Below are 27175 nucleotides of genomic sequence, written 5' to 3' on the forward strand. Positions count from 1 at the left end.
CAGCATGTCAGAGGCTGTCAGATTAATTCAATGTTCTTCACATTCTGGACTTTGTAAGAAACGTCCAGCACGTGAAGAAAAATTCCTTTGCCATTCATCATCTGTTCCTGTCACCATGACAGCTCAGTCAGGAAACTGAGACAAAGCTGGTAGGTTTGGATGAACCACAAGTGATTTTTATTCAATATGCATTTTTCCCAGACATTCTGAGAATTATGGATGAATATCACTCCCCTTTGGCCAATCTGATTTTTTTTTTTTCACTTGTGATGCACAAATAAGCTGGAAATATCTGTAATGAGGCAGAGATAAGCATAAGAATGAGAGCCTAAGATTGGTGTCTGAGGAAGCCAAAGTGCCTTCTAAAAGGTGACATGCATTTAACACATCCTGCACCAGGTACATCCCAGCTCAGAGGTGGGGATCTGCCAGCTCTGCTCATAAACAGACTTACTTGAAAATTTAAAGAACTGTACCTTAGGCTTAAAAAAATTAGATCTGACTCTTCACTTTTCAGAGTGTCTCCAATATCCAAACAAAGCAAGATGAAAGTTTTCATTCTAAGTGCTGCACTGTGCATCCTGCTGGTTCTGCTTCCAGCTGGATCCCTGAAAGGTGCACACACTGTGAGTGCAGCACTGGTTTAAGATCTGCAGGTCTATCGTGTTTTAGCTTCTTTTTCTGCCAGCATCAGGATTAAAAGCTCCAGAGGGTATTTCTTGTTTGGACTCAGATGCATATTAGTTCTTATCTATATTACAGTGAGTTCTACAACACTTCAAGCTAACAAGCAAAAAATGAAGATGTATCTCACTCTCTACAAGTTATTTTAAGGCCAAACTGTCCAGTTAAGGAAGGACATCTAAATTATTTTTCCTTTTAACCCAATAACCAACCACCCATGGCCTGCAACGTGGAATTTTCTATCCAATTAAACAAAATCACCTAGGCCCATGAAGAATAAGGTGAAGAAGAAGGACAAAACCTCTGCCCTAAAACCTCCATGTTGCTTTATGCCTATTACTATGCTCTAAATCTCTAAATTCTAAGTTTTCCATCATGTGACACCACACTTCTATTCAAACTACACCATGATCCCAGTTCTATCACTCAATTTTGGAAGTGTTCTCCATGGCCTCAGGTCAAAAGCAGTGCTCTCCTGGGGGTCAGTGCCTGTCAGCACAGAAAGTCTGAAATTCTCAGTTTCCAGGGTTCCAACATAGGCCAATTTTCTTTCTTCCAACAAAAAGCCCTGTGAGAAGCAGTATCAGAGCTGTGGGCACCCAGAGCCCCAGGTTACATAAAGCACAGTAAGAAAGGAGCTTAGCTGCTGTGTTTGACTTTAGGGAAGGTACAAGGAAGTGTTTCTTATCTGGGCTGCAAGAGCACACTCGATCATTGCCTCTAATCTCTCTTTTGATGTGTTTAACACCAGCAGAGGCTTCCAAGTTTGTTTTGTTGCTTGTGCCACACGTTTTCTTGCTGGTGGAGCTCCAGCCCCAGTAGGGAACAGCAGGTTGTGGCCCCCTGCATTGACATCAGGTACATGAGTAAGTTTTTGAATAGTTTGCATCATTTTTGGCAAGGGAGAGGTAAAAAATGCACCAACCTTATGGGTTGTCAGAATACCCCCACACCAGTTTTTTTCTGATCAAAAGAAAACTGACTCCATCACCAGTTCATTTCCCTGAAGAGAGCTTTGATAGCTGCCAGTCTGAGCAACACAAGTGTAAAATGTAATGAGCAAGAGGAAAAAAAGATTATTTATTGATTTCCCCACCTCCTAATGCTGGAGCCTGTTTACTCAAGGTAAATGCAGGCACAGGGCTGGCAGCTGAGACAGGAGCCTGGCCTTGCCTTGGGCACCCACGTCAGAGCTCTGCTCTGCCAGCCAGAAATTGTCCTCCTGGAGCTCCCAGGTGAGAGGGGGAAAGAAGGAGGGAGGGAAAAATGAGAGGAGAGGAGAGGAGAGGAGAGGAGAGGAGAGGAGAGGAGAGGAGAGGAGAGGAGAGGAGAGGAGAGGAGAGGAGAGGAGAGGAGAGGAGAGGAGAGGAGAGGAGAGGAGAGGAGAGGAGAGGAGAGGAGAGGAGAGGAGAGGAGAGGAGAGGAGAGGAGAGGAGAGGAGAGGAGAGGAGAGGAGAGGAGAGGAGAGGAGAGGAGAAGAGAGGAGAGGAGAGGAGAGGAGAATGCCTTGAAGCACCACAGCATGAAGCATTTAGAAGAAATAATTTGCCCTTAAAATCACCAGTAAATCATAATTCCTTCCTGCAGGTTTCCCACTGTTTGAAGGATATTTTGCATTGAGGGTCAAGTGGAAGGGAATTTTAGACCCTTTCCGTACAACTCCACATGCCATTTATTTGGTCACCTTTGCTCTAAGCAGCATTATCTCTGTCAGGAATAAATTTGAAATGCTCATAATCAAATATAGCCCACAGCAGATGGCAGCATACTGCAAAATTTTGCCTCCATCCTCTGTTTAAATAAATAAATAAATAAATAAACACTGAACAGCTCATGCCTCAGCCACCAGCATGGTGGCTGTCACAGCACTTGTCACATTCTTGACTGTTTGAGGAGGGGTTACTGGGGAGATGCAGATCCCCCAGCAGTGAAGGGGTCTCTCAGACACCTGGGAGTGTGATCAGAGCATCCTCAGACCTCCCCAGCTCTCCTCTGGTGGGTGCTGGCCCCAGCTCCCCAAATGATGTGACTGCTGTGTGCTAGTGGCTTCTCACACTGTGGGATGCCCTGGAAATCACAGCCTCAGGATTTCTCATCCTTTGATTTATTGTTATTTTCAAACATTAAAAAATCACTGTGGAATAGCAGTAAGATGTGATTGAAGAGCTGGCTTTGATCCAGAGAGATCTGTTGAGCAGTTTGTTATCCACATCTCCAAATACCTGCCTATTCCCATTGGAGGCTGAATTTATAACTGGACGTTAACAGTGAAAAAGAACCTTCTCCTTAGAAATTATTTTGTCACTCACCGATGACAGAAAGAAAAAAGTTTATTTATAGGTTTAACACTTTTACTAGGACTAGGATGGGATCACAACTTACAGGCCTCAGGGTAAAAATAAGACCATCACACAAAAATATTTCTGCACAGGTACCCAGTGCTAGACACTTACAGCCATGTACAGATAACTGGATTTTAAGAAAACCTTTAAAGCTGGTAGGGAAGTGGAAGGACTACTTCAATGAACAATGGCTGCAATCAAGAGGGAAGGGAAAGGTGACATCTCTTCAAGATTTCCCTCACCTGCTCCTCCTGCAGAAGGAGGAAAACCTGTCCCTGGCAGGTGGGGAGCTCTGTGTCCCTGCCCCCCTATGGCTCTGCATCCCCACATCACCCACACCATGGTGACCCCTGATTTTTATGCTCCTCCTCTGCATACCCCACATCCTCTCTGCCTCTCTGAGACCTTCTTGCCTCACAAGCCCTTTGCTTTCTCCACTGATTTTGTGTCCCCAAATGCCAGCCTTCCCTCTGTGCCCCACGTGCCCTGCCCATGGCATTGGCCACCAGCCCATCAGCCAAGCCAAATCCTGCAACATCCCTGCTTTTCCCTCAGTGGGAACAGTCACAAATTTGCACAAAAAAACCTGTCAGATGTTGGTATCACTGTTTCAGTAGTTTCTCCTGCAGTTTCTCTCTCCAATTCTGTCCAGCAGGTTCAGGAGTGTTGAGGTTTAACTCCAGCCCCACAGCAGCTGCCTCATTCCCTTCCCTGCCACAGTGAGGAGCAGAATCAGAAAGAAAAGGTGAACAGATAAGAACAGTTTAATAATTGAAAATAATAATATTAATAAAAACAACAACAGTAATGAAAAGGAGAGAGGGAGAGAAATCAAACCCAAGAGAAACAATTGATGCCCAGTGCTCACCATGCAGTGACCAATGCCCAGCCCAGCCCTCAGCCCTTCACAGACAGCTTTCCCCAGTTTATACATTGAGTATGAGGTTGAATATCCCTTTGGCTACTTCACATCACCTGTCCTGTCCCTCGTGGCTTCTTGTGCAGCTCCTCACTGGCAGAGCATGGGAGACTCAGCAGTCCTTGGTTTAAGGTGATCACTACTTAGCAACAACCAAAACATCCAACCAAAACATGAGTGTTATCAACATCATTCTCCTGCTAAATCCAAAACTCAGCACTGTACCAGCTGCTGAGAAGAAAATTAACTCTCTCCCAGCCAAAACCAGGGCAGGGAGTGACTGGGGGGCTGGGAAGCCCAGGGGGAGGAGGGCAGATGTGCTCCCTGCTTGCATGAAACAGGCAGAACCCCAAGGTGTGAGATAACTTCAAGCCTTCATTCCTTCCCAAAGGCAGCACCCTCTCCTCCTCCTCCTCAGCTCCTCACCCCTCTGGGGTGGAGCCCCTTGTCACTGCCCTGTGCCCCTGTCACAGTCCCAGCCAGCCCTTGGCATCCTTGCCCTTTCCCTGTGTCCCTGCACAGGGACAGGTCCTGGCAGCAGATCCTGGTCCCCAGGGATGTCTGGCACCAAGCACTGCTCCTTCCCAAGGGAGCCACAGCCCCACTGGCCCCCTCCTCCTTCATTCCTGTGGGACTGAGCCTCCTGGCTGTTTGCAGAGAAAGGAGGAAAGCAGGGAAAGGAATGAAGCCTCCAACTGCAGATAGGCTTGAAAATAAACAAAAGCCAGCAAACCAAAAATGAAAAAAAAATGCTTTTGAAAAGTTAAAGAATTTTGCTTTTGTGGTTTACATCCAGGACCTTCTGCTCCCCTTTTTCACAGTTCAGGTGAAGTTTGGTGGAGATTGGGCTCCAGAGAGAAACTCAAGCCCAGGTCAGTGGCTGCAGAGGCAGAGCACACCTCACTGTGAGCACTCTGAGCTGCTGCCCTCCCTGCCAGCAGCAGATGGAGCAAACTGGGAGCATCCCAGTTTATGTGTTGACAAATGCCAGGTCTCTCCCTCTGGCAGCCCTGCCTGCAGTGCAGTGCCAGATGTGCTGCACCTGTGCATCAGCCCTTCACTGCTTTCTCAGCCCCAGGGCCACAGTCATTTTAAACAAAGCCAGGACCATCCTGGACCATGCAGCCAAAGGATTTTTTATTTACAAGTAGATATGTTTCTTTATTTGTGTGACTTCCCTTTTCCTGTTCACCTATGTATATGCATGGGCATGTGTTCATATTTATAAAGTTCTTTCCTTTTTGTTTTTGGCAGCTGCTGTGCTGGCCAGCAACAGCTCTGGTCACTGACAGATTGAGATGGACAGATTGAGGAAATTCAAAAATGCTGCTTCAGGTGATTAATTAATTCCCTTCCCATTGCAAATGCTGATTCTGGGACCCAAAAACCCTGAGATACAGATTTTTCTGGAGAGGAGGGTGATGACTGCTGCTCCTGACAGCCCTCTGAGTGCTGCCAGCATCCCTCTGTGAGACACCAGGGGTGTCACTGTGACACCTGTCCTGACACAGGGCATTTGCCACTCATGAGAATATCCCACACAGCTCAGGTGTGCACTTCAGCAGAGCAGGGACAGAGCCAGAGCCATCCCAGGAATAGGGAATAGGGAATATTGGGGAGAGCTCCCAGTGCACAGGGCATCCTTCCCCCCAGGAAGGGCTCCTGCAGTCCTGCAAGGGCTGCCCTTTCCCAAAAGCTGCCTGTTCCCAAAAGCTGCCTGTTCCCAAAAGCTGCTTGTTCCCAAAAGCTGCCTGTTCCCAAAAGCTGCACCCAGCTGGTGCCTGCCTGGGGTAACCCCTCCACCCCAAAGCTTGGCAGGCAGCAGTGTCACCTTTTGTACCCCACTGACGTCAGCTCTGCAATGTTGACTGAGCCTAATCAGCCCCTATGGACAGCAATTACTGCAATGAGTGTAACATTTAATGACCTCTCCTTAGGCCCTGGGGAAGTTCCTGGGAAGCAACAGAAACCACAGGCACACATGAGGATGGGGCTTCTTCCAGGTTTTTTTGCCAATGATGGTTTTGCAGCAGGAAGAGCTGCAGCTCCAGCAGACCCTCAATCCAAATTTCCCCAGTGCTACAACCTCTGCACATTGTCCAGCAAGGCAGGGAGAGCCTGGAGTAGAAGGACTACACCACTGCTCTGCCTTTTAGCTGAAAGCACAGGTACCAAATTTACCAAACACTGGTAAAAGAAAGGAGGAATAATAACAAGCCCCTCTGCAAATCCTGTCTCATTTGGGTCTGCATATATTTGCCTCACTAAAGAAAAAATCAATTTTTTTTCCTTTTTTCCCCATCACTTGCAGCCCCTGTTCGATTTGGCCCTTTGACTGAGCACTGCTTGAAGGCTCCCCATCACTTGCATAATTTAAGAAGCAAATAAAAAATATTGCTGCACACACATATAAAAGCATTGATCTGGTGATTCACTGTATTGAAGATATCTTATTTAGCAACTGGCAGAACACACACCCAGTGATAAATGAGAGCCAGGCTGCTGAGAATGCCCAGCCTGATGGTTGAACTTCCCTTTGCCCAGGATCAGCCACTACCTGCTTTAAATGTGCTAAAAACATGTTAATCAAAAGTGACTAAAATTTAAAACATTGGAAAAGCCCCACAATTAAATCAGTGTGTTTGAGTAAACACAACCAGTGAAAAATAAAAGCCTCAAAAGGGATTTTTTTCCTTTGGATACACATCCTGCTTAAAGCCTGCAGATTATCCTGAATTCTAACCACCTCCCTGGCTGTGGGGCAGCAGGGACCCAGAGACAAAGCTCAGGAGTTTCTCCATCAGCATCCAGGAGATGTAAAATCCAGAGATATACATAACACTTCATAACACCAAGAAATACTAAACATAAAGTGAATACTATCCTTATAGCTGTACAGTTACGTGCAGAGGTAGAGCAATAGCTCAGAACAGGATCATGATGGGCACAGCAAATGAAGACAATTTGTTCCTCAGAAAAGGAGGGAGGGTAAAGGTTGGGATACCAATGGTTTGTGTTTCTCTGAGCTGTGGTAGCACAGTCACACACAGATCTGCTCTCCCAGCAGTGCTGCTTTTTGGGCAGATCAAAACCAACATTTTTCTGAATCAGATCAGGAATTATTGCAGCTTCTTTCTGTCTTGAGCTGGTGAAAAGCTGGTTTAATTTTGGACTGAAACCATTCAGCAGCTCAAAGGGAGCAGCTCCATTCTACCAGCAGAGAATCAGGGAGTAAAGCTGTGCTGCTGCTTTCAAATTCTGTATGGGTGCCTGAGACATCACAAAAAACAAAGTGGTGTTGAGAATGTACCTCAAGGACTATGCTACAAAATATAGACTCAGTTTTCATTCTCCAAGATTAATAAACTCAAAACAATAAGCCAGTATTCAGAAGGGAAAAGAGATTTTCTAAATGTTTAATTAATCTGCTAATAGCATAATATTTATTTAAATAAATTTATATGGCATAATCCTGTATGATCTGTGCTGTACACAGCTCAGAAAGACTCCTTGTGGAGGTGCCTTTAACTGCCTTGGAAAAGGGGGAGTAGGAGAAGAAGAGTTTGGGTAGTATATGTGAGATGGGATGGAAGGATTTGTGCTGGAGGTGTCTGTGCAGAGCATTGGGATGGAGGGAAAAGGGCTGGTCAGGCATCCTGCTGAGCAAACCCACCATTATTCACTGCCACTCTGCAGCTGAGGGGCTTTCCTCCAGCCTTTTTTACTTGTCACATGCATCAACCTTTGTCACACTGACCAGCCTTTGTCACACTGACCACCCTCTGTCACACGGACTGTCCCCAGCACTGCCCACAGTCTCATGGCATCACTCTCATACCACACTGAGCCCATCCCCTGTGCTGACACCTTTGGATAGCTGATGTTTCCAGCTTCCAGCCCTGCCTGTTTCCACAGGGAAAGGCAATGTCAGCCCCTCAGAGGCTCCTCAGGGCCACACCAGCCTGCACAGCAACATTTGGCTGCAGGCATAGAATGGGACTGGTATGAATAGAGAAAAATAGCACTTTAAAGTGTGAAGATTAACATATTCTGCTTCTGAGAGCAGGCCAGGACCATAACCTACTTCACTAAGCAGCCCTTTGCTCAGAGGATTGAGCTGTGCTGGCCTGTTTGTAGTGGAAGGCAGGGCAGCCCTGGGCTCATGGCTATTCCATGGGCTGGCTCCCCATCAGTGGCCCTGACACGAACACAGGGGCCAAGCAGAAGGACACCAGGACCCTGTGGCAGGGCAGGGGGTTGGAACCAGATGATTTTGAGGTGCTTTCCAACCCAAACCAGTCTGTGGGTCTGTGACATTCAGCTGCTGCCAGGGGACAGCCTGTGGTGTGGTGCCTGTTCTTCCAGGGCTGTGGCATGGCAGGAGGCACTTGGGAACACTGGGGAGGCAAATGCCACTGTGTGCTGACAGCACAGATCTCCTGAGCCTGACTGGGAGCAAGAACAAGGGCTAGGAGGAGCTCAGGGTAATCCTGGTGCTGCCCCAAGCCAAAGGGAAACAACTCTATCTCAAGGTCATTAAGTACACAAATTAACCAGAAAAAAATCGATTCCTTTCTCCTGCAGCAAGCTCAGGCTTGTGCTCAGATGCTGGTGGAGGGAGGGAGGGGAAGGGGGAAACCCAACCCCTCAGAACCCCTGGATTATGGGGTTTTAAACAAGCAGCACTGGCCCAGCTGTGCACAGGAGCATGGCAGGGAAGAGAGGCTGAGGCATGGATGGGATGCTCACACTGGGGTGTTGGGTGCCCAAAACAAACTGCCCAGCTCCTGTGTGGTGCTGCCCAGCCCCCAGGAGAGCTGCAGATGCCATGGGCTAAGGGTGCAGAAAACCCAACTGAGCCCTGAGGGAGAGCACTCAGGGACTTGGGCCTACCCAAATGTGCTCAGTTTTTAAAGAAAAAATAAAGACCCCTATCTCCAGTAATTATTCCTTTTGTATTTCCTGTGCCAGTATTGCTGAAGAAGAGGAAAGCTGGAGGAAAACATGGAGTTTGCAATAGTCAGCCCTCAGGTGCAGCTCCCTGGGGTCAGGGATGCCCCAGGTGCAGGGACAGGCAGGGTCCAGCCATGGCTGGTGCAGCTTCTGCCCTCCCTGGGCCCAGCTAAAGCTGAACTCCTGCTGCTCTATCCCTGGGCTCTTGTGGTTTCAGGGAAAGTGGAGCAAAAAGTGCTGGGCTGTGACTTCATCCCTCCCACCTCCTGCAGGGATCTTGCTTTTCAGATGGGTTTTACTCCCATGACTTCAACTCTGAATAATTAACCACACCCCACAGCACGTGGAAGAGAATTTTTTTGGACTCCATGATCTCAGAGGTCTTTTCCAACCTAGTCAATTTGTGATTTCAAAACCAGTTTTGCTAACTTTTAGGTGCAGGATGCTTGTTATGGAGGACTGGAGAGGAAAGACACCATCTAAGTTTAGCTGGATGGCAAAGGGGTGAAGCAGAGAACTTGCTGAAATCTGCTTTCATCCTGCTGCTTTCCTGAGGAGAGGGATTGCCAGCTCTCTCCTCTGAGGAAAATGAGGTAGGGAGCAAAAGGTTGGCTCCCAAAACCAAGGAAAGAGGCTGGTGCAGTGATTCCAGCCTTGCTCCTGCAGGAGCAAACACTGACCCAGAATGGAGGGGCCCAGACTGCCCTGCTGCCTCCTGGGGTGTGGAAAAGGGAATGGCCACCTCAGGCTGGGGTGGTTGTTGCATTTTTCTGGAATCAGATTGAGATCCAGCAGCCCAGGATGAATTCCACCAGCATTAGGATGTTTTTGCTGGGCTGTTTCCCCTGGTGACCATGAACAGTCACTGAGCTTCAGGTGATCTGTAGTCAGAGGGTAACCTGCTGGGCAAGCAGGAACCCTGGAGCTGTTAAAGCAAGTATTCACCATGGCATGAGCATTTTTTAAATTTTAAAATGCCTAAAAAACATAAAAGGATGCTAAGAGAAAAATACCTCCTTCTCCTAAATCTCACCCTCCTTTGAGCTGTGAGTGGGATGAGTCCAAGACAGGAATGGGCCAGGCTTTAGTGAAGCACAGGATTTAAGGCACACCTGCTTTGTAGAGGATTCTATGGACAAAATCTATTTGATTTAACCAACTAAAAAGAAGAAGAAGAAGGAGAGGAAGAGAGATTATTTAAGGGTTCATGTTCTCTCCATCAGTCCTACAGACAGATGACTCACATTTTTCTATTCTAGAGGAACATAAAGATGACAGATGGAGCCCACAAAGCCATTTGTCCTCATCCTGTCTCTATTCACCCTTCTTGCTGCAACCATGGCACAGGAATTGGTCTTTCCAAGGATACAAGTAAACTTGTTTTCCTTCTTTCTATTAAAAGGTGAAGTGAATGAGGTCAGGACAGTTCCAGAAAGTCCTGCTGGCACTAGGGTGACCCACCTAATGTGAATAGGAACCAAATGTTCACACAGGCTGAAGTCCTGACTCTGGTGACATGTAAAGCAAATGAATTTCACAGTTTCACCTTCCCATGTCTGGACAGGCTCCTTCAAAAAGGGAGAATGCCTCATAGCCAAGGTTGGCCTTCAAAGCTGTCCTCTCACCCAAAATCTGTTTGAGAACCATTTTTCAGGAGTATTTCAGCTGAGGGAAACTCATCATTTCACACTCTCTGCAGGTCTGTGTTTCCCAAAGGCCAGGAACAGGGATCACTTGCTTTTAACTTTGCAAGTCTCTGAGACCAATGTGATACCAAAACATTCACCAAATTAGGCCTTGCAGTAGCAATCATTTTCTTACATCATGCAGTCACAATGGCCAAGTTTAGTTCTAGCATGGGAAGAAAACCTCTGACTGAAAATTCCTGACCAGTGTGTTCACTCCCAAAACTGGTAGGGAACGTTCTAATCAAAGTTTGTATAAAACTACTCTTAGGATTAAGCAAACAAAGCATTTACTAAATAAGTTACTCTGAATAGATCCCAGCACAAACAGCAGGGCATTTAGATGTGGCAACAAATAATTTAAATTATTGGCAGGACTTTTTCTCTTACTGCTAATGTTCATTAAGTAAAAGTATCTTAAAGGGGAAAGGGACTGAGCAGGGATTTACCTGCTTGGTTAACCTTCAGGTGAGAGCTGCTGGGCTCCCAGCTTCCAAAGCTTCCTTCTGACTCACAGAATTCCCCTCTCAGCTTCTCCCCTTGCAGGTGGCCCTTCTTACTGCAAACAATTAATTGGGCATTAGGTGAAAGTGAATGAGGAGGACATTTGGCAGGCAGGGAGGGAGGGGTGCCTGGATTCTTCATAAACCAGCCCCCCTTTTTTACAGGGGCCTCATGTTCTCCACATTTCCAAACCTCTCCTCTGTTATCGAGGAGGTGAATAAGGAGGTTTTAAACCATCCAAAGTCCAACCTGGCTGAGACTAAAACCCAGGAAAAGCATTTGTAGAACAGAGGAACATTGGGTTCCAACTACCAGAAACTCACAGCTCGGTTTATAAGCAATTAAACCCCACTGGCCTCCTGTCAGCAGTGGCTGCTGCCACTGCAAAGCCCTTCCCAGGGTGGGTCAGGCTGGAAGGGAGCACAGTGGCTCCTCTGGTCCCTCCTCCCTGCCCAACAGGGCTCCCAGAGCACAGGATTGTGTGCAGATGGCTCTGGAATATCCCCAGGGAGAGACCCTTGGCTGCCAAGTGCTGTGTGCCTGTGCTCTGCACTGCCAGCTCAGAATTTAACACAGAGGCTCTCTAAAGGTGCAGGAGGGGAACATTTGCCACCAGTTAAGCATTTTCAGTGGGGCTGGGCTGCTTTCCTTTATTTACCTGCCTGGCATGAACGTGCCTGTAGTGCTGGGCAAGAGCCTGTTCCAGCTTTGGGCAAACTGGTTTTACTTTGGGAGAAAAGCAGAGTTTGTTCTGTGGCTGGTGAAATGAGAAATGCTGTGATCTCCCCCTGAATCCATCAGGTTTGCATGAAGTCCATCAGTGCCAAAGCTTTCTCTCAGCATGTTTTTGCTCACAGCTGCTGCTGCTGTTGCCCTTGCAGAAGCCTCAGGGGCTTTGCCACAGGCACTGGGTCTCAGCAGCACGTTTTTAGGGCTGACACCAGCATGTCCCCAGCCCTGTCCCTTCCCCAGCCTACCTGCACACCACCACAGTGTCTGAAACAATGCCCAGCCTGCTGCCCTGTTCTTTTTCTCCCCCAGTTCCTTTTCCTCTCCATCCTTTCTTGCAGTCCCTTCATCATTAGCTCCCACAGGACCATCAGTGGCATATCTGTCTGACACAGGCAGTTCCACTGCTATAGATTCTCTACAGCCCACTGAATAGAGACCTTTTAATTAGGTTTTCAAAATTTTCCCATTAGCTGAGAGGCATTGAGAATTCAGGTCTCATTTATGGAAAGCAAAATATGTTAGAAAGAGAAGCTGCTTGGTTTACTGCAGTATTAGCATTTCCCCCCCTGTATTTATGGGCATGGATTAATTGCTGTTTTGCTACTGTGGACAGAAATATGTTTGACAATTCACTTTATTGTGCTACAAATGACAGATTTAAAGCAGTGATCCAACGTGAGAGCCCTCTTGGGCTCCTGCATTGTCTGTGTGACATAGAGAGAAAATGTGAGCAAAATCTTGCATCATCAAAATTTGATTGCTCTGCTGTTTGCACCAAACCAGCTTTATGTTCTCACTATCAAAGGGGTTTTCTGGCTTCAGAGAGTGGGGAAGATTGAGCCAGTGCCAGATCCTTGGCAAGTGGGCAAGGGCAAACTGTGCTGCCTTGAGCTCTGGACACACTTGCCCACAAGAGGTCCAGTGTCCTCTTCACTGGCCATTCCAGGCTCAGGGAATTCATCAACCAGCTGTGGTATTTTTGGTGTTTTTAAAAGCCCAGATGGATTTTCCCTTCCAGGAACTGCTGCAAATGGCTTTTTGTTGAGGTGACCAGGACCCCTCTTGCTTGCTGTCTGCCCTGTCCCAAAACACCTTCAGGTTGGGAAGAGCTGTCACAGAGCTGTTCTGCCATGCAATCCTTGCAGGCATGAAGTTTCTGCTTCGATCTACTCATCCTGACAAAACTTTACATTGGAGAGATCCCAGCCAGCTCTAACAGCTGTATTTTGATGCTGCTGGGTGCATTTGATCCAGTTCTTGCTCCTCACCACAGATCTGGGAGTGCTTGCATCACTTTTCCTGGGGTTACTCCAGGTAAGCAGGACACAGCAAGGGCAGCCTCAGGTGCCATTTCCTCTGTCCTGGCATCCTTCATCCCAGCTGGAAACCTCCAGGTGCTCCTCTGGGCTGAGCTCTGGCTTCTGCAATGCTCTCACCAGCAGTAACTTTTTAAAAACCCACAGTAAAATAAGACATTCTTGTTAAGATTTTCCTGTATAGAAAGTTTTTTTTTCTTCTTTTCTGATTCTTGCCAGAACTTTACAGTTCATTTTGTATGCCCAGTCTCTTTAAAATCTTTAAAGTGAAGATTTCAAAGAAATTTCATGGCTAGCCTTTTTTTTCCTGTTGAAATTTCTACTTCCTTTCTTTCTTTCTACTTTTTTTTCTATCTTTATTTTGTTAAATCCTTTGAAGAATTGAACTGAATAGAGACACAGTTTCCCCTGAAGTAGCTCTGCCAGTAATCATCATATATCAACTCTTGCTAACATTGGAGCTTAATATTTCTCCCTCTATTTTTAACCACATTTAATTGGTGCAGAAGAAACACTTCCTGGCCAATATTTCCTCCCTTCACAGTCATCAATGAAAAGAGCAATAAGTGAAACTTGCTAAAAACAGCAATAATCTTGATTCCACTCTGCCAGCTCTGTAGGTAATTTTTGCCATCAGCTCAGCTGAGCTGTCCCAGGTCACTTTCTAACCTCAATTCTTTTACAGACCTTGTCACACTGCACGTCCCTCTCAGCCTCTCCAGTCCTCACCATCAGCTGGAGACAGCAGTTTAGGCAATGTCTTTTTGCTTTTGAAACCACTGGGGCAAAACTTCTCTGAAATGACCTTTTCCTCCCACTCAGGGTCTTAGACTCACTTATTATTTCCTAGGTCTCCTCCTTCTCCTATTTCAGGCATTTCTCATTTGTATTTATCTCTTTAGCTATTTGTGTCAGAAATAACCTTGCAGCCCTTTGCCTGCATTGCCTAGTTTTCAAAGTTTTGATCACTGTTCCCCTAGTAGCAAATTTGAGCTATGGATCCTTTTTTTTTTTTTTTTTTTTTTTTTTTTTTAATATCTCATGTGTCCCAAATAATATTAAATCCTTGACATGTGAGGTGAAACCCAGAGCTCTCAATCTGCTCTAAGAAACTGCCAGAAAATGAAAGGGGTAACATTTCCTTTTAGCTTGCAGAGTAAATGGCTGCTGACCTGCTCCTGGTTACCCTGCTAATTGCTCTGACATTAATGAATGAAATGTGCTGAAATGATGCAATATGGACAATATATATCAGCTGTTCCATGCCATTGCACCCAGAACATCAGTGCTTGGGGCTGCTGGGTGCTCTCAGTGCCCTCCTGTCCCTGTGTGCAGGTGAGAGGTGTTGGCTCGTGCCCCTTGCAGGTGATGCTCTTTCACTGCACCTGTGTTGGAGCCCTGAAGCCTGGGAGTTTGAACTTTCTGTGCTTTCTGGCTCTGACCCCCAAAAGAACACTGCTTTGGACCTGAGGCCATGGAGAGGGCTTCCAAATTTGAGTGATGGAGTTGAAATCACTGGTGTGTAGTTTGGGTAGAAGTGTGTGATTTCCCATGCTGAAGGGTTTGGAATTTGGGGGTTTGAAATTTAGTAATAGGTATGGGACAAGGTTCTTGGGCATTGGCTCTTCTTCCTTCTTAGTTTCAGGTAATAGTTTTTGGTTGCATAGAAGGTACCACAGTGCAGGTCACAGGAGTTTGGTCATTGGGTCAAAAGTATACATAATATAGATGTTAGCTTTTAATTGGATAGTTAGGCCTTAAAAGACCTTGTAACAAGCAAGATACAGTTTTCTCACTTTTGGCTTTCTAGCTAGCAGTGCTGTGGAACTCCCTGTACTATAGGTAAGAATTAATAAACAACCGAGTCTGAACACAAAAATCCATCTCTCGTGCTTCAATCCTGGCTCTGAGAAGGCAGAGGAAAAAAGAAGATAAGCACTAATATGTGGTGCCACTAATATGTGGGAATCCCTCCTTCCCACCAGTCACTGTGGAAGGGAACAGACCCAGAAACCTTCTCCATGTCAGGAGTGGTGCTGGATTTGAGTTTTCCTTCTGGGAATCACAGCCAATCCACAGGTGTGGGCTTGCTTCAGGTTTTGGGGAGGTTTGGAATGATCTGCAAAGCTCCACCCATCACAGCATTTTCCATTCTTCAAACTGGGACATTTTACCAGATTCGGTATTAAACACAAACTAGATTATCTTGGTTTTGAGCTTGAAACTGTCACTGGATGATTTGAAAAGATGTCCCTGAGAAATGATGAAAATAAAGATGCAATGATGAAATCATGGGATGGGCCAAACTAAATTAATCCCTTCCTAGCCCAGTTCCCTGAGCCAGTTACAGGTGGTCACAGGAAAACTTCAACAAGAAGCAGAGATAATCCAGTCATACACCACTTTATTCTCATTTCCCACTCCTGCTCCATCATTTTACTGAATGCTCTCTGGTTGTTTTATTCTGAGAAATTATAAGCAATATTTGCTCAAGTCCAGCCAGCCACAGGCAGTGATGCTTTCACAAAAATACCCTTCCAGCCTCCAAGGATTTGCAGCTTAAGACATTTCCTGAGATACATGTGCAGTTTGGGGATTTAATAGCCCCAAGCAGTTTTTCTTCAATGAGTTCATCCAGTTGCTTTTCAGGCTTGTGGGGAGTTTTAGCATCCACAGCTGAATTGCATCAGATTCCTGTGCTAGGTGATGAACCATCCTCCTTCATGTGCTTCTAACTTACCACTGAGACTTTTATGTTAGATGAGACCATGAGCTGTGCCCCCTGTGATCTGTGAGGATCTGGAGAGACCTGGTGTACATAAATACATAAATATTCCTGATGTGGATGCTGCCCCACACTGCCATCCCCACCACGGGACCTTTTACAGGCTGGAGACTGAGAACACAGTGAGTTCATGAAATGGAAAAACTTTTTAAGTCTGTGATTCTCTATTCCTTGCCTAAGAACTGTTATTTGCTTTTTTGTCATTTGCAGTTCTCACGGTTGCTAAGCACTGAGCTGGTGTTTTCACAAACTGTCTGTTATCCTCCATCTGCTCCTGTCATCCTCACACTGCTCTCACCACAACCTGAGAGGTCACCATAGCTCAGGGTCCTTCACTGTAACTGAAAAGGTGGGATTGCTCCTTTCCCAGGTGTGCATCACTCATGTTTCCAGACATGATGTCTCAATGCCATCCAGCTCTGCAGTCATTACATTTTTGCACAATCCATCCGAGCAACTGCCTCATATTTTTACTGCCAAGGAAATTCTGTGTCACCAGCAGGTTTTACCCTCTCACCTCCTCTTTCAGCTGCTTTGTGAGCCTGCTAAGCTGCAAAGGTCCCAGCAGAACTCTGCAGGAGCCCTCTCAGGAACCATCCAGGTTTTATCCAGGACAAATTTCCCCATCTGTCCTGTGACAACTAAGTTTCTAAGATCCCTACACTCTTCAAAACATTTTTCCACAGCTCATTGCTCTCATGAGCCAGAGGGCTTTTCTCAGCATCTTTCCTAATTACACTGTCTCCTTTTAAACTCATGGCAGCCAGAATGTCACAAAGGGACTGGGCCCATACCAGAATTGTGTTTTCTACTTTGTACTCCTTTCCTAATAACTACTGAAAGCAATTTGCCTTTTTTTTTTTCACTTTGAATATTTAGCTGGCTCATCCACAGTGATGGGGAGCTGTGTGAGTGACAGGAGCTAATTTGCAGCCCATCTTGGTGATTATATACTTAGGTTACTCTTCCTCTGTGCACTTTACTTTTTATTTCATTTACCATTTATCACCCAGTCAATCTTGTAAGATATTTCCACAACTGTTCAGCTAGCTGCACCTTTTTAAAAATATGAAAAAATAATTCTGAATCATCAGCATATTCATCACTTCATTATTCACCAAGCTTTCCTGATCATGAGTATGTTGAGCAAAAATCCTCTCCTCTCCCCTGTGATTGCTGACCTTTGTCTCCTATCTGAAAAGAAATTATTTGTTTACCTCTTTGTGAATTTACTTTCCTGCAGTATTTTTTTTCTTCTATTTTATTTATTTTACTTGGAAAACAAAAAAGGTCATTTTTCTTCTAGTAGCTTCCTTTACTCTCTCATTTAATTATTCTGGGTTATATGTGTGCCTGAGGACATCCTTTTCATATTTTTTGTTCAATGGTAAATATTTATTGAGTTTTTCCTATTGTGTCCTTCAACAGCACCCTGCTGTTTGCCAGCATTTCACACATTTTACTCTTCCTTTAAGCTCAATTTCATAAGTCTTCTTGATCTGTTTGTCCCTTTTTAGACAGTAATAGGTCAGGATTTGGGCTCCCTCATTGCCTGTGGCACGGTAAACTGGAATTCATCCCAACCATTATCACAACAAGACCTTTCAGTGGCCACATCTTGAGTCAGATCTGCATTTCTCAGGAGTTTCTTCCCTTCTCTGGGTCACTATAAATCTGATCAGTTCCAGAAAAGAAACAAATTGCATATTTCCCTGCTTTACTGGCTCCAGTGTGTCCTCCTCTCCACAGGCTGGTCCCCACCTCATTTCAGGAAAAATAAGGATTTTCTGGGGTTATTTTGGTGCTCACAAAAACGGATGGTGATGCTGAGATAATGAAGTGCTTGGAGATCCCAGAAGCATTAGGGAAAATTACTGGCTCAGATCTGTATTTCTAAACTGGGCTGTGCAGTCACAATCAAACCTTTTGTAGTGTATTGGATGCTGAAATTCAGGCTTTTAGATCTGACTCAGCTCTGAGTTGCACATATGATTATCTTCAGTAATTAAATCTTTCTTTTCACCTTGGGCAAGGATATTTGCCACAGAAATGTGACAAAAGTCCTCTTCCAGCACTGTCTGTGGTTTGTAGAAATGACATATTATTTCATACAATTCCCTGAAGGAAGTTTGAACTCACAGAGTTCAAGTAGATTTTGACAACTGCATTAATAGATTTGTGGTAGGGATCTTTATCAAAGCCATGAATCTCAAGGGTTATTTTGAACTGTCCATTTTCAGAATTAAGATGTAGGGTTTTATCTGTTTGTTTTTTTGACCCTTCAGTGTTATCTGGTAGACAGACAGATATTGTCCTGGTTTGAGGCATTTCAGCTTGTACTTTTCTGTGTTATGCACAGCTGGAAGGAGCAAATTGCAGAAACCCCTCTCTTTTGCCACTGATTTTTTCTTTCTGTTATGATGATTTATTTTAGAGAGCACTTAAAACTTGGGATTTACTTTGTGGGCTCAAAAGCAGTGATGTTGCCCAGTGACAGATTTCTTCATGTCAGCATTCAAACTAACTGTTACCACAATAGGAAATTCCCTTCTAAAACACTCCCTTTAGGATGAAAATCAAAGTTGTGACACCTGCTGGTTATTTTAAGTGAAAAGAGATAAAAAAATACTCTTATCCCTCAAAAGTTCTGGGTTAGGAGAATGAAGAGTTGCAGGCTGCCACTAAACCACAGCAAGATCCAATACCAGCTGTGGTGATTTCTCCTTGTCCTTGCTGGGAAGGAAATGAGAGCAGCTGAAAGGGACCAGGGGAGGACACAGTGATGCCTTAAGTTTTAGCTTTTATATTTTCTAGATCCTGCACTGCATTGGTGTGTGAGACTGAAGTTCATATAGAGTGTTACAAGTTCTCCTCCCAGCTCAGTCACACAAAACAATCTTTGTCCAGCCCCAGAACCAAGGACACGCAGCAGCTTCAGCCCCAAAAAGTGCAAACAGAGAGAATGGAGGAGAGAGTCTGGGAGGGTGGGACTGCAGGACCTGGAGCTGGGATTGGACAATGAACCCCAACATAGAAATGGACCAAAACTTATAAAAGTGTTTATACTTATAATAGTATAAAAATTCGTGACCTGACATCTGACTTGGGTTTAGCCAAGGGCTCTTGTACTGCCCAAGGTGAATCCTTTGGATAAAGGTATTTAATAAATACTTATTTTATTCCTTTGTTCCAGGGAGCCTCTTCAGGCATCAGTGGACCTTAGGGAGGAGCAAGGAGCCCTCCAAGCCCCTTCTGGCCACGGGCACTTGCAGAGCCCGAGATCCTCCCAGAGTTACCAAAAGCTTCAGGTAGGTGCCGGCCTCACAGAAGGAAACACATTCACAGGGAAACCCCAGATAATTTTCAAGGCTTTGCTATATAAACATATTAAAGATCTTTAAGTAATCCCCTGGCAGGGAGCAGGCAGCTCATTTCTTGCTCTGTGTTTGCTCTGAGATGCCAATCAAACGCTCTTTCCGCAGAGAGAGCTCGGGGGGAGATTTGCCTTTGTGCCCGCAGCTGGGATCGGGCCCAAGAGGTGACAGCCAGCAGATAAGGGCTTAATTAATGTCCAGAAAGGAGCAGGAGCACAGACCTTATCTGCAGTTTCAGCTGACTCACACGATGGGCTGATAATCTTCTGAGAGTTCCACGGAGGTCCAAAAGCAGCGCGGTCCCCTTGGGGTCTCTGCTTTCCTCTGGTGCTCATTGCAGCCAAACTCACTGCCCACCTCCCTGCTGGAAAAACTACCAAGGCATTCTCTGCACAGGCATCATGGTGGAACTTTGCCTGTAAAGGGAAAATGGGATTTTACAGTTTTTAGTCTGATGTTTTCTCTATGTGATGGAGGTAGGAAGTGTGATGTGAGCTGCTGAGTGATGGAGCACAGCCCTCTTCTGCCTGCAGCCTGGTGTCTTGTGCCATGGATATCACAAATTATCTGATCTATGAATTGTGACTGTCAATGAGAAATGCCACCCATGTCTTAAATAGAAATACATTCCATAAAGTGTTGAATAAGTTAACCTTTAGTAAAAAAACTATTATTTTTTCCCCTGTAGAGCAAAATCCCTTCCACTTTGTTGGAAATACTTTTCAACTCTTCCTCCAAAACACAACCATAGAAGCTGAAAGTTCTCACTGAGCTTTGTAATGGAAAGGTACACAAAACAAATTAATATACAATACTCCAAAGCAAAAAGACACAGTTCTGTCAGAGATCAAAAAAGTGCATTGACTCTCTTTATTTTGATGATGAGCAGGGAGGGTTGCCTGGTGGTTTTCCCATAGGAAAGGTGATGCTGCAGGGCACCCAAGGGGCTGCAGCCTGCCCTGCCTGCCCTGCAGGTGCAGAGGTGGTTCCACCATCCCACTGATTCTCCCTCCTCCCTGGCACTGCTCTGATTGTCTTTAAGAGTTCACAAGTAGCTAGAAGTTAAGAATTGTTACAGTAAATGGTAGAAGATTGTCCAAAAGGAAGATTTAAACCTTCAGCAGTCCAAGTCCTAAAGCCTGTTGTCCCACAAGGCTGTCTGGGAAAAACCAGGAGAAAAGCAAGCAGGAAATTATTAGGTCAAGCATGGTGTTTCAGAAGTTTGGTTTTGGCAAAACCCATGCAGGTGGTGTTGGATGGGTTGGGAAGTGCTGCTCTGCTTTGGGGATCAGGCAGAGGGGGTGGGGACAGCCCCTGTTGTGGCACCACTGGAACAGGACCTTGCACAGGGCAGCAACTCCAAAATAAAACTGGGACACTCAGGACTGATGCCTGGATGAGCACAGCACCTGTGGGGCAGGCTGAGACCTTACAGAAACTCTCATTTCTTCTCTTGTCTCTTGTCTTTATGCCCTTGAGCTTTTGGGGTTTGTTTTTTTTCCTGCTCTTACCTTCTTTTCCTAAATTCCCTTGTGTGAAAACCAACAGTGGCCTTATGTGCTAATTTCTCAGTCACACCTTCCACTTTCTGTGTTTATGTATTTTTTCAGGTGCACAGTGGTCTCCTGAAGCTTGGAGGTATCACAGCTCCCTTCTCCCTTTCCTGTTTCAGAGTAAGCAAAACCAAAACCTTAAGGCCAGGGAAAAATCAAGGCAGAAAAGATACACTGGGTAGAAAAATAGAGGTATGCATTTTTCAGTGATGAATGGAAAATAAAACTGGCTGTCTAAAATACTCTAAAGGCAATGAAATCAGAGCAGAATGAAGTCTGGCACTCAGAGCCAGAGCCTCTGGTACCCAGGGCACCCAGCAGCATCCATTTGATAGATTATGGGATCACATAATAGACATGTATCTATAGGTACGTAATAGATATGTGATCAATAGCTCAGGGAGCCCAGAAATTTATCTCTGGGATATCAAAATATGCATGGCAACACTTCCTAACCAAACAAAAGAAAACCCAACCTTCTGGGTGAAGCTTCAGATGGAACAATGTTATCAGAGCTCGCTGGGCAAACATGAGCAGCGCATAAAACCCGCGGGTTCCAGGGAAAGCAGCACCTCTCCTCTTGCCAGAGCCATGGACCTGAAGGTGGTCTGTGCACTCTCCATCACCCTCATCATAGCCCTCAGCACCCTGGCAGAGGGAGTTGCACCTCCAAGTAAGTACATCCCTGTGCTGTTGCCTTCCAGGTACGTGTGGGACCCTCATCCCGCCGCCTGCAGCCAGATCCTGTCAGCTCTAGCAGAAAATGCCTCTCTGTGCTGCTATTGCTTCCCCAAGTGGAGCCTGCTTTTTAATTTTTATCAGAGAGATGTATAGCAAAACGTGAAAGACTGCAGCTGAACTCTTGTGTTGGTGGAATAACCAGGAACCTGCTGCAGAGGCAGAGGAGGTCGCTAGAACAGGACCAGGGCTGGAACAGGAGCCAGCTTTGTCTAAATTTTCTTCTGACATTTGGTTTATGCTGCTTTGCCATGTGAACACAGTTTTAAAGGAGTCTATCCGCCTCCTCATTTAAAGGCAAGTCATTTAGAGAGCTCCAGGAGTAGAAAGCAAGTAACTCAATGACAGCTGGAGGACAGCTCCAGAATTTCTTGGTTGTGGCTGACTGTGCAAATGACTTAAAATGTTAAAAGCTGCAGCTATTTGCACATCATCCTGTATTTTATATTCACCTGTCAAGAATGAAAAGGTTTTTTGTCTTTGCACCTGTTGAATATCCGCTGGATCCTTAAGCCTTTTTCTCTTCACATGAGATGGGCATTTAATAACATAATATTTGAAGTTCTTGGGATTTCCCATTTGGTGTGGTCAATATGAAGTCCATAAACCCCACTGTGTTGGGCTGACTTGGCTGCAAGTGAGACCACAGACTCCCAAAGTGGGATGCACAGCCCTGACCAAAACTGGTAGAGGTTTAAAAGCAACTTTTAAACCATCAGGTTGTGGTCTTAGCAGGGAACCAAAAAGATGGGAAGAATTTAGGGAAAGAACATTGTTCCCAGTGAGCATTTGATGAACACCCCTCCATAAAAAGTGTGCAAACTGACACCCTGTGACTTGCTCCTTTTGTCCTGACAGCAAAATGCCAGTGTAAAGTGGTTCCCAGGGAGAGGACAAACTGTGGCTACCCGGGGATCTCAGCAGCAGAGTGCAAGAAAATTGGATGCTGCTTCAACGCTTCAGTCCCCAGCGTCCCCTGGTGCTACAATCCTAAACCAAAGAAAGGTAATATCTCTGCCAGAAACGCTGATTTTCCTTGTGTTTGATTATCCAGAAATGTGTACAACCAGGGAGCAGTTCTGCTTTTCTCCTTAGGCAAGAAAAGTGGGCACAAAACTCTGTTAGGAGACCAGTGGTGAAAAATGCAGTCAAGCCTTGCTTACCCATCAGACCTCTTCCTCATCCTCTTCACACAATATATTTCCTCTTCCTTCAGCTTCTAGTTATCCACCAACCTGTGCTGATTACTTAGATTTTATTGTCATTTGTGGTCTTGTCCATGGGTAGAGCAAGGGATACTCAGCATTTATTTAAATGGGTTTGCTGTGTGGATACTTGTTTGACATCTGTCAGCATCCTGCTTCTATTTTTTACCATTATTTTCTCAGAGAGGATAACAGCTGCTCTCCTGGTCTTTCTAGGATTAGCTGTATACTTTACATAAGTGTGTTAAGTAATGGAGTGTAATTAGCTGCATTAATTATCTCAGTGTAAGCTACATTTGCTGGGCTGGCAGCACAACTCCTCCTTAGGAGAACTCCAGGGCAGTCTCAGCAGCTGCACAGGTGACATGAAAAGAAATGAGGGTGCAAAGGCAATGCTACCCAACAGAAGAACCTGATATAAATTGAGATTAGTCAACAGGGAATTACAGTCAGAAATTTTGTTTTTGAGCACTGCTTGCAATTCTTGTAAATCTTGAAAAACGAGCAGCAGCAACTTGGGGTTCCATTTTCATAGAATTGCTTTTCTGAGCAGAACTGCTCCATGAGAGGAAAACTGAAGTATTCAAGCAGGGTGGTATAATCTCTTTACTTGGGATTTTAGTTTAAGTGCCTGGAAGAGCTGTGATTTCCTCCTAAAGATTTATTCCCTTTCTGTAGCTTAAGCTGGCATGCAGAGAGGGCTGGGTGGTGCTCCCTGTGTTAGCCAGGCTGCCCTGGGGCTGGCATGGGGTCAGGTCATGGACATACCCTGGTCTGAGCCCAGTGTGTGTTACCACCCCAGGAGACACAGGACTTTCCACCCATTGCTGGATTTAGGAAGGTAAAGATGGGCTGCTGCCAGACACTTCCAGGGGTGAATTTTGCCTCCTCTCATCCCTGGGGCTCAGCAGAAATTCATCACCCTTTGGAATTTAGTTTTGCCTGGGAGGCTGGGTGAGGATTTGGGTAAATCTGCTGGCTGAAATGGGTTCAGAGAAGGTCACCATGGCCATCACATCTGCCCAGTGACCTCACCTTTGCCTCCTGCCTTTTATTTGTGAAATACATCACCAGGCAGACGGAGCACGAAGTAACACATTGTCCTTCCTTTGGTTTGTTTTTTTTTGCTTTACACAGTGAAGAAAGTGTGTCCCAGCGATCCCTACCACAGGATAAACTGTGGCCACCCTGGCATCAAGCCCTGGGAGTGCACAAGGAAGGGCTGCTGCTTCAGGGCACACCCTGCTGGGGTCCCCTGGTGCTTCTACCACCGCAATGTGGAGGAAGGTAATGTCCCCAGGAGGTGTCCCCCGTGTCCCTGGGGTGCCCCACAGCTCCTGGCACTGTCCCTGCTCTGCCCAGCCAGAGAATCCTAAAGGTGTGAGCAGAAAAAAGTGGCTAAACCCTAAAAAAATGCTCGTTATACAGAGTGGAGTGCTGCTGATGCATCTGAGCCCGGGATCTGTGGGCAGTGTCATAGTCTGGGCTCAGGTAATAGAGGTGCAGCCACCCAGCTCACATCCACTTTATCAGCATGAGAGAAAAAAGGCTTTGTTTTGGAAACATGGAATGAAACCTACAGAAATTTCTGATCCCCAGCTAACTTTGTTTTGGTTAAAATTGACCTCTCAGCATATTTAATAGCCAATAGCCTCAGCCACACTGTGTTCTGTACTACCCACATTTCACCATAATTTGCTTTTACTGATCTGGATCATAGATGGTAAACACATCTACGTATGGGGGTTGGTGGAGATGGCTAAAAAAATTGCTTTTTAGATGTCCTGCATTGAGGCAAAACATTTCCTGGCATCTTGTGTGATTTACGTCCCTTAATCTGCTTCTCCTTTTTACCTCCCCAGCTTGTTAAAGGAGAAACTTCCACCAAGAACTTTGCAATCTTTGGATCTACTCCAATGGAACAGCTACAGAGGTTCCAACTCAGACTTTGTATTTTGCAACAGACAGGATTTCTAGGCTGGTTTTTTTATCTGGGATTGACTCCTTTCTGATGAAAAGTTACTGGTTGCTTGTATTCTTTCAGTAGGCTAGGACCACACAGGTTTTCACTGTAATAAAAGAAATACTACACAACTTGTGAGGGTTTTATTTTTTGCTGTCTTTATTTTAAAGCTGGGTATTTCTCCATTTCCCAGGAAATTTGGCATGTCAGCAACCTGCTGATGAGGGAGCAGGCACCAGTGCTCCCAAAAGGAACACAGCACTCAGCTTCTTGTGTTGGTTACACTTCACACTTGCAAGTTCTGCTTGAATTTCTTAGCTGGCATCCCACAGGCCACCCATCCTTCTGAATGCTGCAAATACTCAGAGTTTGCCTTTATATAGATTTAGCTCTGTGTTTGGGCTTTTTTTTCCTCTTTGACACATAGGGAAGGGTACCTTTGATAGCTGGTTTCACTCAAACACCTCCTGCTCTCTGCATCTCCCTTCTCTGGTGCTCACCACAAGCAGGTCCCATGGCTCACACTCAGGAAATGAATCTACAACACTAAAAGCAGCACACAGGCTCTCCCAGCCCTGGCCCAAACCTGAGATGGAGCTGCTGTGTCTCAGTAGGCACAGGAGAAGCTCCTGGTGTCGTGTGGCTGCTTTCCCCTGGGAATCTTTAATGAGTGAGAGCTCAGGAAAGAGCCCAGGGAAGAGCCCAGGGAAGAGCCCAGGGCAGAAAGAGCCTCTAAGAGCTGTGCTGGGAATAAAATGGGGAACCTGAGGCTGCTGCAGCAGCAAACTGCTCAAGGCTCAGCAGGGAGAGCAGCTGTACAGGGCTGTGCTGCAGGAGAAAGATGGAGACACAGAATCACAGAATTATAGAATGGTTTATTTGGAGGGACCTTAACAGCATCTAATCCAACCTCCCTGCAGTGAGCAAGGGCATTGATCACATTGCTCCTAGCCCTGTCCAATGTGTTCTTGAACTTTTCCAGGGATTTTTCACTTCTCTGAGCAGCCTGTTGCAGCCTTTCCTCACCCCCACTGTAAAAATCTTCCTCCTTGACATGCCACCTTGGAGGTTTGATTTATCCCTGTGCACTTTAGTGATGAGTAAGTTTATCCAGATAAAAAATTAGTTATTCATAAACCACTTGCAACAGGCTCAATAATATGGTTTGAATATGGTCAGGTACCAGCTGCAATAGGAGCAATAAACTGAGCAGTGGGCTGAAGGTCTTTGGAGGTGTTTCCAAGAATCACAGAAAATGATGAGCTGGGAGGGACCCACAAAAATCAAGTCCAACTTGAATTGGAGCCCAAGCCCCAAGAATCCCTGTGCCTGAGAGTGTTGTTCAAACATTCCTTGAGCTCTGCCAGGCTGGTGCTGTGCCCCCTGTCCTGGGGAGCCTGTTCAGTGCCCAGCCACCCTCTGGGGGAAGAACCTTTTCCTAATACCCAACCTAAACCACTCCTGACACAGCTTCAGGCCATTCCCTCAGTCCTGTCACTGTCACACAGGGCAGAGATCAGTGTTTGCCCCTCTGCTCCTCACTCCTCCAGGCTGAACAGACCCAGTGCCCTCAGCATCCTCCCTGGGCATGATGTCACCTGCACAAACCACAAACTGCTAACCACAAATTCCCAAGCTAAACTAACCACAAATTCCCAAGAGCTGAGCCACCACTGGGTCATGCAGCAGCTCCAGACATTCAGAGTTATAAATCAGAGTTAGTTGCTCACAGCACTAATAATTATTACCTAAGGATATGCCATCATCACTAAGTCTCAAGGGATGATGTCTGTTCTGGGAATTTACATTTGGGAAGTGCTTGAGGTCTCTCTAGGTAGACTGTTATCAACACCCACACAAATGAAGCTGAAAAAAACTGCCTAGAATTCTAAAAAACAATATTTTTAGTGAGAAAATAAAGCTGGCAGAAGCAGAGTGGAAGCCACAGCCACTGAGGATTTGAAGATGACAGCAGAGCCAAGGCAGAGCAAAGTGAGACCCCAAAACTGGAGTGCACACCAAAGAGAAGTGTGCAGGACTGCAGAGATGTGGCTACAAAAGGAGGGACCCTCCTCTCCTCCCCTTCAGGGTCACTCTGAGGGCTCCCCTCACCTGAGTCAGTGTCCATGGGCCTCATTTACAGCCCCAGGGAGAAAAAGCCTCAAGTGAAGGTTCACCCTTTGTATCTGCAGCTCTGCACACACTGCAGCCAGTGCTAAATAAGTGAACAAAGTTCTGAATTGCCAGTGGTTTGGTTTTTTCTCCTGCCTTCACTCAGAGTCAGGATTGAATGCTCAAGAGATGGATTTCTTGTTTGGACTTGGTTGTTTATTAAATCTTATATAAAGCACAGAGAGTTCTTCAGCACTTCTAGCTATCAAGCCAAAAGTGAGAAAATGGAGGTGTACCTAGCTAGTTACAA

The 27175-nt window shown here is 45.7% G+C and overlaps 1 protein-coding gene across 1 annotated transcript; it reads left to right on the forward strand.

Moving 5' to 3' along the window:
- The first annotated feature begins 21432 nt into the window (after positions 1-21432).
- LOC130260318 (trefoil factor 1-like) lies at positions 21433-24884 on the forward strand. Its single transcript, XM_056505584.1, has 4 exons — positions 21433-21520; positions 22444-22590; positions 23928-24077; positions 24653-24884. Exons 1-4 carry the CDS (start codon positions 21439-21441, stop codon positions 24658-24660), a joined length of 387 nt encoding a protein of 128 aa, XP_056361559.1. The 5' UTR covers positions 21433-21438; the 3' UTR covers positions 24661-24884.
- The last annotated feature ends 2291 nt before the right edge of the window (positions 24885-27175 follow it).

This window comes from Oenanthe melanoleuca, chromosome 1, assembly GCF_029582105.1.
Source record: "Oenanthe melanoleuca isolate GR-GAL-2019-014 chromosome 1, OMel1.0, whole genome shotgun sequence".
In the NCBI taxonomy this organism is placed as follows: Eukaryota; Metazoa; Chordata; class Aves; order Passeriformes; family Muscicapidae; genus Oenanthe; species Oenanthe melanoleuca.

Bases quoted from the DNA above. Each gene is read 5' to 3' on its own strand.
- LOC130260318 (XM_056505584.1), top strand. From the start codon at position 21,439: ATGGACCTGAAGGTGGTCTGTGCACTCTCCATCACCCTCATCATAGCC. The intron at 21,521-22,443 runs GTAAGTACATCC...TTGTCCTGACAG, and splicing joins AGAGGGAGTTGCACCTCCAA to CAAAATGCCAGTGTAAAGTG. The intron at 22,591-23,927 runs GTAATATCTCTG...TGCTTTACACAG, and splicing joins CAATCCTAAACCAAAGAAAG to TGAAGAAAGTGTGTCCCAGC.